Below are 12,949 nucleotides of genomic sequence, written 5' to 3'. Positions count from 1 at the left end.
GGGGGTGGGGGGGGGGGGGGGTGGGGGGGGGGGGGGGTGGGGGGGGGGGGGGGTGGGGGGGGGGGGGGGTGGGGGGGGGGGGGGGTGGGGGGGGGGGGGGGTGGGGGGGGGGGGGGGTGGGGGGGGGGGGGGGTGGGGGGGGGGGGGGGTGGGGGGGGGGGGGGGTGGGGGGGGGGGGGGGTGGGGGGGGGGGGGGGTGGGGGGGGGGGGGGGTGGGGGGGGGGGGGGGTGGGGGGGGGGGGGGGTGGGGGGGGGGGGGGGTGGGGGGGGGGGGGGGTGGGGGGGGGGGGGGGTGGGGGGGGGGGGGGGTGGGGGGGGGGGGGGGTGGGGGGGGGGGGGGGTGGGGGGGGGGGGGGGTGGGGGGGGGGGGGGGTGGGGGGGGGGGGGGGTGGGGGGGGGGGGGGGTGGGGGGGGGGGGGGGTGGGGGGGGGGGGGGGTGGGGGGGGGGGGGGGTGGGGGGGGGGGGGGGTGGGGGGGGGGGGGGGTGGGGGGGGGGGGGGGTGGGGGGGGGGGGGGGTGGGGGGGGGGGGGGGTGGGGGGGGGGGGGGGTGGGGGGGGGGGGGGGTGGGGGGGGGGGGGGGTGGGGGGGGGGGGGGGTGGGGGGGGGGGGGGGTGGGGGGGGGGGGGGGTGGGGGGGGGGGGGGGTGGGGGGGGGGGGGGGTGGGGGGGGGGGGGGGTGGGGGGGGGGGGGGGTGGGGGGGGGGGGGGGTGGGGGGGGGGGGGGGTGGGGGGGGGGGGGGGTGGGGGGGGGGGGGGGTGGGGGGGGGGGGGGGTGGGGGGGGGGGGGGGTGGGGGGGGGGGGGGGTGGGGGGGGGGGGGGGTGGGGGGGGGGGGGGGTGGGGGGGGGGGGGGGTGGGGGGGGGGGGGGGTGGGGGGGGGGGGGGGTGGGGGGGGGGGGGGGTGGGGGGGGGGGGGGGTGGGGGGGGGGGGGGGTGGGGGGGGGGGGGGGTGGGGGGGGGGGGGGGTGGGGGGGGGGGGGGGTGGGGGGGGGGGGGGGTGGGGGGGGGGGGGGGTGGGGGGGGGGGGGGGTGGGGGGGGGGGGGGGTGGGGGGGGGGGGGGGTGGGGGGGGGGGGGGGTGGGGGGGGGGGGGGGTGGGGGGGGGGGGGGGTGGGGGGGGGGGGGGGTGGGGGGGGGGGGGGGTGGGGGGGGGGGGGGGTGGGGGGGGGGGGGGGTGGGGGGGGGGGGGGGTGGGGGGGGGGGGGGGTGGGGGGGGGGGGGGGTGGGGGGGGGGGGGGGTGGGGGGGGGGGGGGGTGGGGGGGGGGGGGGGTGGGGGGGGGGGGGGGTGGGGGGGGGGGGGGGTGGGGGGGGGGGGGGGTGGGGGGGGGGGGGGGTGGGGGGGGGGGGGGGTGGGGGGGGGGGGGGGTGGGGGGGGGGGGGGGTGGGGGGGGGGGGGGGTGGGGGGGGGGGGGGGTGGGGGGGGGGGGGGGTGGGGGGGGGGGGGGGTGGGGGGGGGGGGGGGTGGGGGGGGGGGGGGGTGGGGGGGGGGGGGGGTGGGGGGGGGGGGGGGTGGGGGGGGGGGGGGGTGGGGGGGGGGGGGGGTGGGGGGGGGGGGGGGTGGGGGGGGGGGGGGGTGGGGGGGGGGGGGGGTGGGGGGGGGGGGGGGTGGGGGGGGGGGGGGGTGGGGGGGGGGGGGGGTGGGGGGGGGGGGGGGTGGGGGGGGGGGGGGGTGGGGGGGGGGGGGGGTGGGGGGGGGGGGGGGTGGGGGGGGGGGGGGGTGGGGGGGGGGGGGGGTGGGGGGGGGGGGGGGTGGGGGGGGGGGGGGGTGGGGGGGGGGGGGGGTGGGGGGGGGGGGGGGTGGGGGGGGGGGGGGGTGGGGGGGGGGGGGGGTGGGGGGGGGGGGGGGTGGGGGGGGGGGGGGGTGGGGGGGGGGGGGGGTGGGGGGGGGGGGGGGTGGGGGGGGGGGGGGGTGGGGGGGGGGGGGGGTGGGGGGGGGGGGGGGTGGGGGGGGGGGGGGGTGGGGGGGGGGGGGGGTGGGGGGGGGGGGGGGTGGGGGGGGGGGGGGGTGGGGGGGGGGGGGGGTGGGGGGGGGGGGGGGTGGGGGGGGGGGGGGGTGGGGGGGGGGGGGGGTGGGGGGGGGGGGGGGTGGGGGGGGGGGGGGGTGGGGGGGGGGGGGGGTGGGGGGGGGGGGGGGTGGGGGGGGGGGGGGGTGGGGGGGGGGGGGGGTGGGGGGGGGGGGGGGTGGGGGGGGGGGGGGGTGGGGGGGGGGGGGGGTGGGGGGGGGGGGGGGTGGGGGGGGGGGGGGGTGGGGGGGGGGGGGGGTGGGGGGGGGGGGGGGTGGGGGGGGGGGGGGGTGGGGGGGGGGGGGGGTGGGGGGGGGGGGGGGTGGGGGGGGGGGGGGGTGGGGGGGGGGGGGGGTGGGGGGGGGGGGGGGTGGGGGGGGGGGGGGGTGGGGGGGGGGGGGGGTGGGGGGGGGGGGGGGTGGGGGGGGGGGGGGGTGGGGGGGGGGGGGGGTGGGGGGGGGGGGGGGTGGGGGGGGGGGGGGGTGGGGGGGGGGGGGGGTGGGGGGGGGGGGGGGTGGGGGGGGGGGGGGGTGGGGGGGGGGGGGGGTGGGGGGGGGGGGGGGTGGGGGGGGGGGGGGGTGGGGGGGGGGGGGGGTGGGGGGGGGGGGGGGTGGGGGGGGGGGGGGGTGGGGGGGGGGGGGGGTGGGGGGGGGGGGGGGTGGGGGGGGGGGGGGGTGGGGGGGGGGGGGGGTGGGGGGGGGGGGGGGTGGGGGGGGGGGGGGGTGGGGGGGGGGGGGGGTGGGGGGGGGGGGGGGTGGGGGGGGGGGGGGGTGGGGGGGGGGGGGGGTGGGGGGGGGGGGGGGTGGGGGGGGGGGGGGGTGGGGGGGGGGGGGGGTGGGGGGGGGGGGGGGTGGGGGGGGGGGGGGGTGGGGGGGGGGGGGGGTGGGGGGGGGGGGGGGTGGGGGGGGGGGGGGGTGGGGGGGGGGGGGGGTGGGGGGGGGGGGGGGTGGGGGGGGGGGGGGGTGGGGGGGGGGGGGGGTGGGGGGGGGGGGGGGTGGGGGGGGGGGGGGGTGGGGGGGGGGGGGGGTGGGGGGGGGGGGGGGTGGGGGGGGGGGGGGGTGGGGGGGGGGGGGGGTGGGGGGGGGGGGGGGTGGGGGGGGGGGGGGGTGGGGGGGGGGGGGGGTGGGGGGGGGGGGGGGTGGGGGGGGGGGGGGGTGGGGGGGGGGGGGGGTGGGGGGGGGGGGGGGTGGGGGGGGGGGGGGGTGGGGGGGGGGGGGGGTGGGGGGGGGGGGGGGTGGGGGGGGGGGGGGGTGGGGGGGGGGGGGGGTGGGGGGGGGGGGGGGTGGGGGGGGGGGGGGGTGGGGGGGGGGGGGGGTGGGGGGGGGGGGGGGTGGGGGGGGGGGGGGGTGGGGGGGGGGGGGGGTGGGGGGGGGGGGGGGTGGGGGGGGGGGGGGGTGGGGGGGGGGGGGGGTGGGGGGGGGGGGGGGTGGGGGGGGGGGGGGGTGGGGGGGGGGGGGGGTGGGGGGGGGGGGGGGTGGGGGGGGGGGGGGGTGGGGGGGGGGGGGGGTGGGGGGGGGGGGGGGTGGGGGGGGGGGGGGGTGGGGGGGGGGGGGGGTGGGGGGGGGGGGGGGTGGGGGGGGGGGGGGGTGGGGGGGGGGGGGGGTGGGGGGGGGGGGGGGTGGGGGGGGGGGGGGGTGGGGGGGGGGGGGGGTGGGGGGGGGGGGGGGTGGGGGGGGGGGGGGGTGGGGGGGGGGGGGGGTGGGGGGGGGGGGGGGTGGGGGGGGGGGGGGGTGGGGGGGGGGGGGGGTGGGGGGGGGGGGGGGTGGGGGGGGGGGGGGGTGGGGGGGGGGGGGGGTGGGGGGGGGGGGGGGTGGGGGGGGGGGGGGGTGGGGGGGGGGGGGGGTGGGGGGGGGGGGGGGTGGGGGGGGGGGGGGGTGGGGGGGGGGGGGGGTGGGGGGGGGGGGGGGTGGGGGGGGGGGGGGGTGGGGGGGGGGGGGGGTGGGGGGGGGGGGGGGTGGGGGGGGGGGGGGGTGGGGGGGGGGGGGGGTGGGGGGGGGGGGGGGTGGGGGGGGGGGGGGGTGGGGGGGGGGGGGGGTGGGGGGGGGGGGGGGTGGGGGGGGGGGGGGGTGGGGGGGGGGGGGGGTGGGGGGGGGGGGGGGTGGGGGGGGGGGGGGGTGGGGGGGGGGGGGGGTGGGGGGGGGGGGGGGTGGGGGGGGGGGGGGGTGGGGGGGGGGGGGGGTGGGGGGGGGGGGGGGTGGGGGGGGGGGGGGGTGGGGGGGGGGGGGGGTGGGGGGGGGGGGGGGTGGGGGGGGGGGGGGGTGGGGGGGGGGGGGGGTGGGGGGGGGGGGGGGTGGGGGGGGGGGGGGGTGGGGGGGGGGGGGGGTGGGGGGGGGGGGGGGTGGGGGGGGGGGGGGGTGGGGGGGGGGGGGGGTGGGGGGGGGGGGGGGTGGGGGGGGGGGGGGGTGGGGGGGGGGGGGGGTGGGGGGGGGGGGGGGTGGGGGGGGGGGGGGGTGGGGGGGGGGGGGGGTGGGGGGGGGGGGGGGTGGGGGGGGGGGGGGGTGGGGGGGGGGGGGGGTGGGGGGGGGGGGGGGTGGGGGGGGGGGGGGGTGGGGGGGGGGGGGGGTGGGGGGGGGGGGGGGTGGGGGGGGGGGGGGGTGGGGGGGGGGGGGGGTGGGGGGGGGGGGGGGTGGGGGGGGGGGGGGGTGGGGGGGGGGGGGGGTGGGGGGGGGGGGGGGTGGGGGGGGGGGGGGGTGGGGGGGGGGGGGGGTGGGGGGGGGGGGGGGTGGGGGGGGGGGGGGGTGGGGGGGGGGGGGGGTGGGGGGGGGGGGGGGTGGGGGGGGGGGGGGGTGGGGGGGGGGGGGGGTGGGGGGGGGGGGGGGTGGGGGGGGGGGGGGGTGGGGGGGGGGGGGGGTGGGGGGGGGGGGGGGTGGGGGGGGGGGGGGGTGGGGGGGGGGGGGGGTGGGGGGGGGGGGGGGTGGGGGGGGGGGGGGGTGGGGGGGGGGGGGGGTGGGGGGGGGGGGGGGTGGGGGGGGGGGGGGGTGGGGGGGGGGGGGGGTGGGGGGGGGGGGGGGTGGGGGGGGGGGGGGGTGGGGGGGGGGGGGGGTGGGGGGGGGGGGGGGTGGGGGGGGGGGGGGGTGGGGGGGGGGGGGGGTGGGGGGGGGGGGGGGTGGGGGGGGGGGGGGGTGGGGGGGGGGGGGGGTGGGGGGGGGGGGGGGTGGGGGGGGGGGGGGGTGGGGGGGGGGGGGGGTGGGGGGGGGGGGGGGTGGGGGGGGGGGGGGGTGGGGGGGGGGGGGGGTGGGGGGGGGGGGGGGTGGGGGGGGGGGGGGGTGGGGGGGGGGGGGGGTGGGGGGGGGGGGGGGTGGGGGGGGGGGGGGGTGGGGGGGGGGGGGGGTGGGGGGGGGGGGGGGTGGGGGGGGGGGGGGGTGGGGGGGGGGGGGGGTGGGGGGGGGGGGGGGTGGGGGGGGGGGGGGGTGGGGGGGGGGGGGGGTGGGGGGGGGGGGGGGTGGGGGGGGGGGGGGGTGGGGGGGGGGGGGGGTGGGGGGGGGGGGGGGTGGGGGGGGGGGGGGGTGGGGGGGGGGGGGGGTGGGGGGGGGGGGGGGTGGGGGGGGGGGGGGGTGGGGGGGGGGGGGGGTGGGGGGGGGGGGGGGTGGGGGGGGGGGGGGGTGGGGGGGGGGGGGGGTGGGGGGGGGGGGGGGTGGGGGGGGGGGGGGGTGGGGGGGGGGGGGGGTGGGGGGGGGGGGGGGTGGGGGGGGGGGGGGGTGGGGGGGGGGGGGGGTGGGGGGGGGGGGGGGTGGGGGGGGGGGGGGGTGGGGGGGGGGGGGGGTGGGGGGGGGGGGGGGTGGGGGGGGGGGGGGGTGGGGGGGGGGGGGGGTGGGGGGGGGGGGGGGTGGGGGGGGGGGGGGGTGGGGGGGGGGGGGGGTGGGGGGGGGGGGGGGTGGGGGGGGGGGGGGGTGGGGGGGGGGGGGGGTGGGGGGGGGGGGGGGTGGGGGGGGGGGGGGGTGGGGGGGGGGGGGGGTGGGGGGGGGGGGGGGTGGGGGGGGGGGGGGGTGGGGGGGGGGGGGGGTGGGGGGGGGGGGGGGTGGGGGGGGGGGGGGGTGGGGGGGGGGGGGGGTGGGGGGGGGGGGGGGTGGGGGGGGGGGGGGGTGGGGGGGGGGGGGGGTGGGGGGGGGGGGGGGTGGGGGGGGGGGGGGGTGGGGGGGGGGGGGGGTGGGGGGGGGGGGGGGTGGGGGGGGGGGGGGGTGGGGGGGGGGGGGGGTGGGGGGGGGGGGGGGTGGGGGGGGGGGGGGGTGGGGGGGGGGGGGGGTGGGGGGGGGGGGGGGTGGGGGGGGGGGGGGGTGGGGGGGGGGGGGGGTGGGGGGGGGGGGGGGTGGGGGGGGGGGGGGGTGGGGGGGGGGGGGGGTGGGGGGGGGGGGGGGTGGGGGGGGGGGGGGGTGGGGGGGGGGGGGGGTGGGGGGGGGGGGGGGTGGGGGGGGGGGGGGGTGGGGGGGGGGGGGGGTGGGGGGGGGGGGGGGTGGGGGGGGGGGGGGGTGGGGGGGGGGGGGGGTGGGGGGGGGGGGGGGTGGGGGGGGGGGGGGGTGGGGGGGGGGGGGGGTGGGGGGGGGGGGGGGTGGGGGGGGGGGGGGGTGGGGGGGGGGGGGGGTGGGGGGGGGGGGGGGTGGGGGGGGGGGGGGGTGGGGGGGGGGGGGGGTGGGGGGGGGGGGGGGTGGGGGGGGGGGGGGGTGGGGGGGGGGGGGGGTGGGGGGGGGGGGGGGTGGGGGGGGGGGGGGGTGGGGGGGGGGGGGGGTGGGGGGGGGGGGGGGTGGGGGGGGGGGGGGGTGGGGGGGGGGGGGGGTGGGGGGGGGGGGGGGTGGGGGGGGGGGGGGGTGGGGGGGGGGGGGGGTGGGGGGGGGGGGGGGTGGGGGGGGGGGGGGGTGGGGGGGGGGGGGGGTGGGGGGGGGGGGGGGTGGGGGGGGGGGGGGGTGGGGGGGGGGGGGGGTGGGGGGGGGGGGGGGTGGGGGGGGGGGGGGGTGGGGGGGGGGGGGGGTGGGGGGGGGGGGGGGTGGGGGGGGGGGGGGGTGGGGGGGGGGGGGGGTGGGGGGGGGGGGGGGTGGGGGGGGGGGGGGGTGGGGGGGGGGGGGGGTGGGGGGGGGGGGGGGTGGGGGGGGGGGGGGGTGGGGGGGGGGGGGGGTGGGGGGGGGGGGGGGTGGGGGGGGGGGGGGGTGGGGGGGGGGGGGGGTGGGGGGGGGGGGGGGTGGGGGGGGGGGGGGGTGGGGGGGGGGGGGGGTGGGGGGGGGGGGGGGTGGGGGGGGGGGGGGGTGGGGGGGGGGGGGGGTGGGGGGGGGGGGGGGTGGGGGGGGGGGGGGGTGGGGGGGGGGGGGGGTGGGGGGGGGGGGGGGTGGGGGGGGGGGGGGGTGGGGGGGGGGGGGGGTGGGGGGGGGGGGGGGTGGGGGGGGGGGGGGGTGGGGGGGGGGGGGGGTGGGGGGGGGGGGGGGTGGGGGGGGGGGGGGGTGGGGGGGGGGGGGGGTGGGGGGGGGGGGGGGTGGGGGGGGGGGGGGGTGGGGGGGGGGGGGGGTGGGGGGGGGGGGGGGTGGGGGGGGGGGGGGGTGGGGGGGGGGGGGGGTGGGGGGGGGGGGGGGTGGGGGGGGGGGGGGGTGGGGGGGGGGGGGGGTGGGGGGGGGGGGGGGTGGGGGGGGGGGGGGGTGGGGGGGGGGTTTTGTATTTTCTGCCACTTTAGAAGAGAAGAAGAGTTTGGATTTATATCCCCCCTTTCTCTCCTGCAGGAGACTCAAAGGGGCTTACAATCTCCTTGCCCTTCCCCCCTCACAACAAACACTCTGTGAGGTGGGTGGGGCTGAGAGTTCCGAGAAGCTGTGACTAGCCCAAGGTCACCCAGCTGGCGTGTGAGAGTGCACAGGCTAATCTGAATTCCCCAGTTAAGCCTCACAGCTCAAGTAGCACAGCAGGGAATCAAACCCAGTTCCTCCAGCTTAGAATGCACCTCTTAACCTCTAAGCCTCTGTTGCTTCTTTAAACAGTGAACTGTCTCCATGCTCTAGGAATACCCTTTTGTATTCTGGATTCCACAGCAGCATGGTGTATAAGCTAATGAGGAGAATAAAGGAAGTTCTGTAGGAGTGGATCCAAACATCCCTTTCCCAGCAGTTCACTGCATTTTCAACTCTTTATTGGGAACCCTCAGGAATGGGGGAACCCTGTAGGAGGAAAGGGAATTGTTAGAAATTGTGCTGTTGTACAAGTAGAGTAAGCTTCACACATGAAGCAAAAGCAGTAGCTGTTGCAACAAGAATCCCTTCTGCAGACTCATTCCATTTGGGGTCAGCATTGAATCCAGTGCATTGTAGGGGGGAAGGAACAGGAAGCAATTTAATTTGAAATCCATGGACAATCCAATTAATCGAAGACTGACTGGATCAGAATTTGTAGCTTATTTCACCATGTAATTCTGTCCTTTATTCAAAGAGTATAATCTTCTAACATGTACTTATTTTATTACAGTTGGCCCTTTGTGACCCAGCAAGCATGAGCTGGGGATTCCTACGAGATGTCCTAAGTGGAGTGAATCAGTATTCAACAGGAATTGGCCGAATCTGGCTGGCGATTGTGTTTATATTCCGGCTGCTTGTCTATGTGGTGGCTGCAGAAAATGTGTGGAAGGATGAACTGAAAGAGTTTGAGTGCAACATCAGGCAACCTGGCTGTGAAAATGTGTGCTTTGATCACTTCTTCCCTGTTTCCCAAGTGAGGCTTTGGGCCTTGCAACTGATCATGGTCTCCACCCCATCTCTTCTTGTTGTCCTCCATGTTGCCTATCGAGAAAACAGAGAAAAAAGACACAAGAAGAAGTTGTACAAGAACACAGGAAGCATGGATGGTGGATTGCTCTGCACCTACCTGATCAGCCTCCTTTCCAAAACAACATTTGAAATCAGCTTTCTCTTTTTATTTCACAAGTTGTATGGTGGCTTCAACGTTCCCCGTCTTGTTAAGTGTGATATGCATCCATGTCCAAACACTGTTGATTGTTACATATCTAAGCCGACAGAGAAGAAAGTCTTCCTTTATATAGTGGTGGTGACATCCTGCTTGTGCATTGTTTTAAACATCATTGAGCTCACCTACTTGATCTTCAAATACTCCATCAAATGCTGTTTCAAAAATTACATCAAGAAAGTTCAAGACTCCAAACACGAATGCAAAAAAACAAATTCTATTGATCAGCACACAACAACCTTGTGCAGTGGAAATGAATCAGCTACTCTCTTCAGCATCCAAGGAGATGAAAGAAATCCGCCTCCACATGAGGAGTAAAACTACAACCAGATTGTTAAATAAAATGCATTTTAACAATTAATGTATATCCAGATAAAAGTATGGCTTAAGAATTTTAACCAGCCACAATGATATGTATTTATTTTTTCACATATTAAATTATTCCAGTTAACTGATTTTAATTAATGAAGATGCAAAACCCAGACACTGGCCCAGAGCCACTGCCCTTTACCACTACACCATTCTGACTTTCATTCTCTGTCAATGACAGTCAGAATGGTGTAGTGATTAAGGGCAGTGGACTCTAAACTACAGTACCAAGTTTGATTTCCCACTCCTCCACGTGAAGCCTGCTGGGTGTCCTTGGGCCAGTCAGTTCTCTCCTTCAGCCCACGACAAACCATCTCTGAACATCTCTTGCCTTGAAAACCCTAAAGTGTCACCATGGCAATGTCCAACACATGACACAGAAACATTAAAAGAATGGTAATTTTAAGAGACACTTTCAATCTTTTGACATCACTATTCCAGTTGATTTTTTCAAAGGTTTTTCAGGTCAAAGGGAAGAAACATTCTTCCCTATCAGCTGTGGTCACCAAAAGTCATAGAGCCTAGCGGCTGCTTACAACTTTGGAAGTGTGCATGGATGAGTCCCAAGACCATTGGGAAATGTACCTCCAACTAGCGGGGGGGGGGGGGGGGGCAGTGGCAAGGGAGTAATAGGGCAAAAATGTGGGACTGCAAACACCCGGTGCTGCTTTGTCACTGCATCCAAACTTTTTTCAAAAAAACTTTTTATATTCTGCACTATAACTGCAGTGCTGGTTCTTACAAGAACTGTTGTTGTTGTTTTACAAAAAAGACTCCAGTTGAAATTGAGGAAAGGTGTAGGGTCATTCACTAGTAGGAAGCCCTCTCTGTAAATGAGAGGGCAGGGCTCAAGAACGGAGAGCACTATGAAAAATAAGCCTGTGATCATGACACGCTGCTCAGATGAATTTCCTTTTCTAAACCTTCAAGCAAACCGCACATTTAGATTCCTTTGCCTAAACAAGTAGTTCATCTTCATCAACGCACTTTCATGGCATGTATACCAAGGACAGCCTTGCACAGCAGGCCTTTGGTAGTCCACTGCCAGGTTCAACAGACCAAAAATTACCGCCTTAAGTCACTTTCATACAAATGTACTTCAAATTTACGCATTTTTCATTTAAACTCTGGTCACAGCTCCTCAAGTGGCTTCTTCAAGGGCATACAGAGAACATGCCCCAAAGCCTTCCTGGAATCACTTTATGAAGATTTGCCATGAAATACGCCCACAGAACAAATGACAAGGTCAGAACTGATGACTGTTCTAGTTAAAATCTAAATCAGATTACCTTTCTGATGCCAGGAATAAATATAATTTTCATGACTTATTAAATGCCAACTGCCAAATTACTGGTAAGTCTCCTGTACAACGTGATCTTTGAAATACTGCTGCAGTGGGTATTTTAGACTATAAAATAGTGCAGAGTTGACCATACTAAGAAAAGTATTATTTCTAAGAAATCATTTCAAACAGACTTTTGGTTTGATTATAAATAAAATTGGTCTCAATTCATAATTAAAAACAAAAGAGGTTGCCTCATGACCAACTCAATGGTCCAATTTTTATGCATGCAGTCAAATTTCTGAAATCAAGATGTACATTTGGAAGGTTATGATATAAATGCCCTAAGAGTTTCCTGTATCTTCAGTCACTTCAATTATTTTATTTCGTGAAGAACAAACCTTGTTTCTAATCTTGATGCCAACAAGATCTCTTGTAGCTTTCTTGTTTTGCCTACCAATGATATTTATGATGTGACGCTTATTGATCCTATGATGTGACGCTTATTGATCCTATGTTATTGATTCTATGTTACTGTTGCCATGCTTATTGCTTGTCGTCATATGATGTTATGCTTTTGTTGTGGTTTATGTTGTTGTGCACTGCCCTGAATCTTTCGGGGGAGGGTGGTATATAAATTAAAGATACGATATGATACCAAGCTAATCAACTCGAGTTCAGAATACCTTTTCATAAAAAAAGCAAATTATCTTATTCTCTGTCATGAGTACCCCATTTTTAATGGCACATCGGCTGACCTCTAATTAATGGCAAGTGTCCTCCTCAATGAAAGCGTTGATAACATGGACCTGCCACCCAAACTGTGGGGAAAGCATCTGGAATGGGAAAAACTGCAAAGGAAAGATGAGGGATTCCTCCCTCTATTGCACATTGCTTCTTTTTATGCATAATGGTGGTCACACATTTCAGCAGAAAGGCAACTGCACATGTACTTGCAAATTAAAAACAGACAGCGGTATATTCAAAACATTAAAAATGTAGGGCTGTGGGTTGTTTCTTCTGTCAGAGCTAGGGCAAAGTGAAGAAGGCACTTGATAAGAGCTGCATAAGCTGGGTTTGGACTATAGTTATGAGAATGCCGCACCGTTGTTTCAGCATTAATAAAAAAACCTCATAATTACTTCATAACCAAATTTCACCCATTTTCTCCAGTGTAGCGTAATCCAGAATACTGCACATTACAAACACTCTTGTCCTTTCCCGATCACTAAAACACACCTGCTTAAAGAATGACGTGGCAGAACAGCTGCCAACCAGAAAAAGTTTTTGAAGCAATCACTTCTCCAACTGGCAGCTTTTGTTCCAAGTTTCTCAGCTAAGGTGAAAATTTGGAAGCTGCAGTTATGGAAAAAACGAAATGATGCGTTCTTATTGCTCTATCTGAATGACACTAACACAATCAACCTATTGATTTCATTATTTATTATGTGACTATTGGGTATACTAGCTGCCAAGTAGCACATAGGCACCTGAACTCTACTGAAGCAGCACACTCACTGTCCAAGTCAGCTTTCCTTCCATTAACAGTATTTATTGTATCCATGAAGATTTACATGAGGCCTATGGATTACTTCATTTGCTTCTACCTGTTAAATGTACATGAAGATGGGATGCAAATTTTCTTACCAAAAAAATCAGTCATGGTTAAGATTCTATCAGCTTCTCCAAAGAGAAGGCTGAGCATGCTGAAAACTAAATCACTCTCCTTCTGCCTTTACAAAATCAGAGCAACAGTCTGTGCTATTCTCAGCTTTTTAAAACTAAGCAAAATTCAGTTATATTTACTACACATTTCCTCGGTAGCACAGTGAACACAAGTTTTGTAAGAAAAAATATGAAAATACTCATGTGCAGTTCACAATAGAAACAGAAAGACATAAATCCTCTGAAGATGCCAGCCATAGATGCAGGCAAAACGTCAGGAGAGAATGCTGCTAGAACACGGCCATACAGCCCAGAAACCACACAGCACCCAAGTGATTCCAGCCGTGAAAGCCTTCGACAATACACAGAAAGACATAAAACTTGACATTAAGACATCTGAGCATCATCCATTGTTTCCAGTGGCAACAAAATCTAAATAATATATTCTATGGTGGATGTTGAAAAATATTTCAGCTTATCAGTCTCCAGCTTTAGATGGACATAGTTCAGAGTCAGCCCCGAAGGCATTCTATCCACTGTCTTCTTCTACTCAGCAGGACCTACTACAACACATCTAGTACATTCTAACCACAGACCTTGGCTGAGTGGCAAGAATCTTCGAGATCAGGAGAGTGGCAACTGGGTGATGGTCTTCTCAGCACCAAAACTCTGGAATCTCTCCTCTCAGGGACTTGCCTGTC

General features: G+C 71.9%; 1 protein-coding gene across 1 annotated transcript; it reads left to right on the top strand.

Annotated features, from left to right (window-relative positions):
- The first annotated feature begins 8,438 nt into the window (after positions 1-8,438).
- Positions 8,439-9,293, top strand: GJB7 (gap junction protein beta 7). The gene has a single exon (XM_048494871.1). The coding sequence runs from the start codon at positions 8,462-8,464 to the stop codon at positions 9,248-9,250; it is 789 nt and encodes a 262-aa protein (XP_048350828.1). The 5' UTR covers positions 8,439-8,461; the 3' UTR covers positions 9,251-9,293.
- Positions 9,294-12,949: the final 3,656 nt, after the last annotated feature.

Source organism: Sphaerodactylus townsendi, linkage group LG01, assembly GCF_021028975.2.
Source record: "Sphaerodactylus townsendi isolate TG3544 linkage group LG01, MPM_Stown_v2.3, whole genome shotgun sequence".
NCBI classification, from domain to species: Eukaryota; Metazoa; Chordata; class Lepidosauria; order Squamata; family Sphaerodactylidae; genus Sphaerodactylus; species Sphaerodactylus townsendi.
The sequence above is the reverse complement of the archived record's forward strand: the minus strand, read 5'-3'. Positions and strand labels throughout refer to the sequence as shown.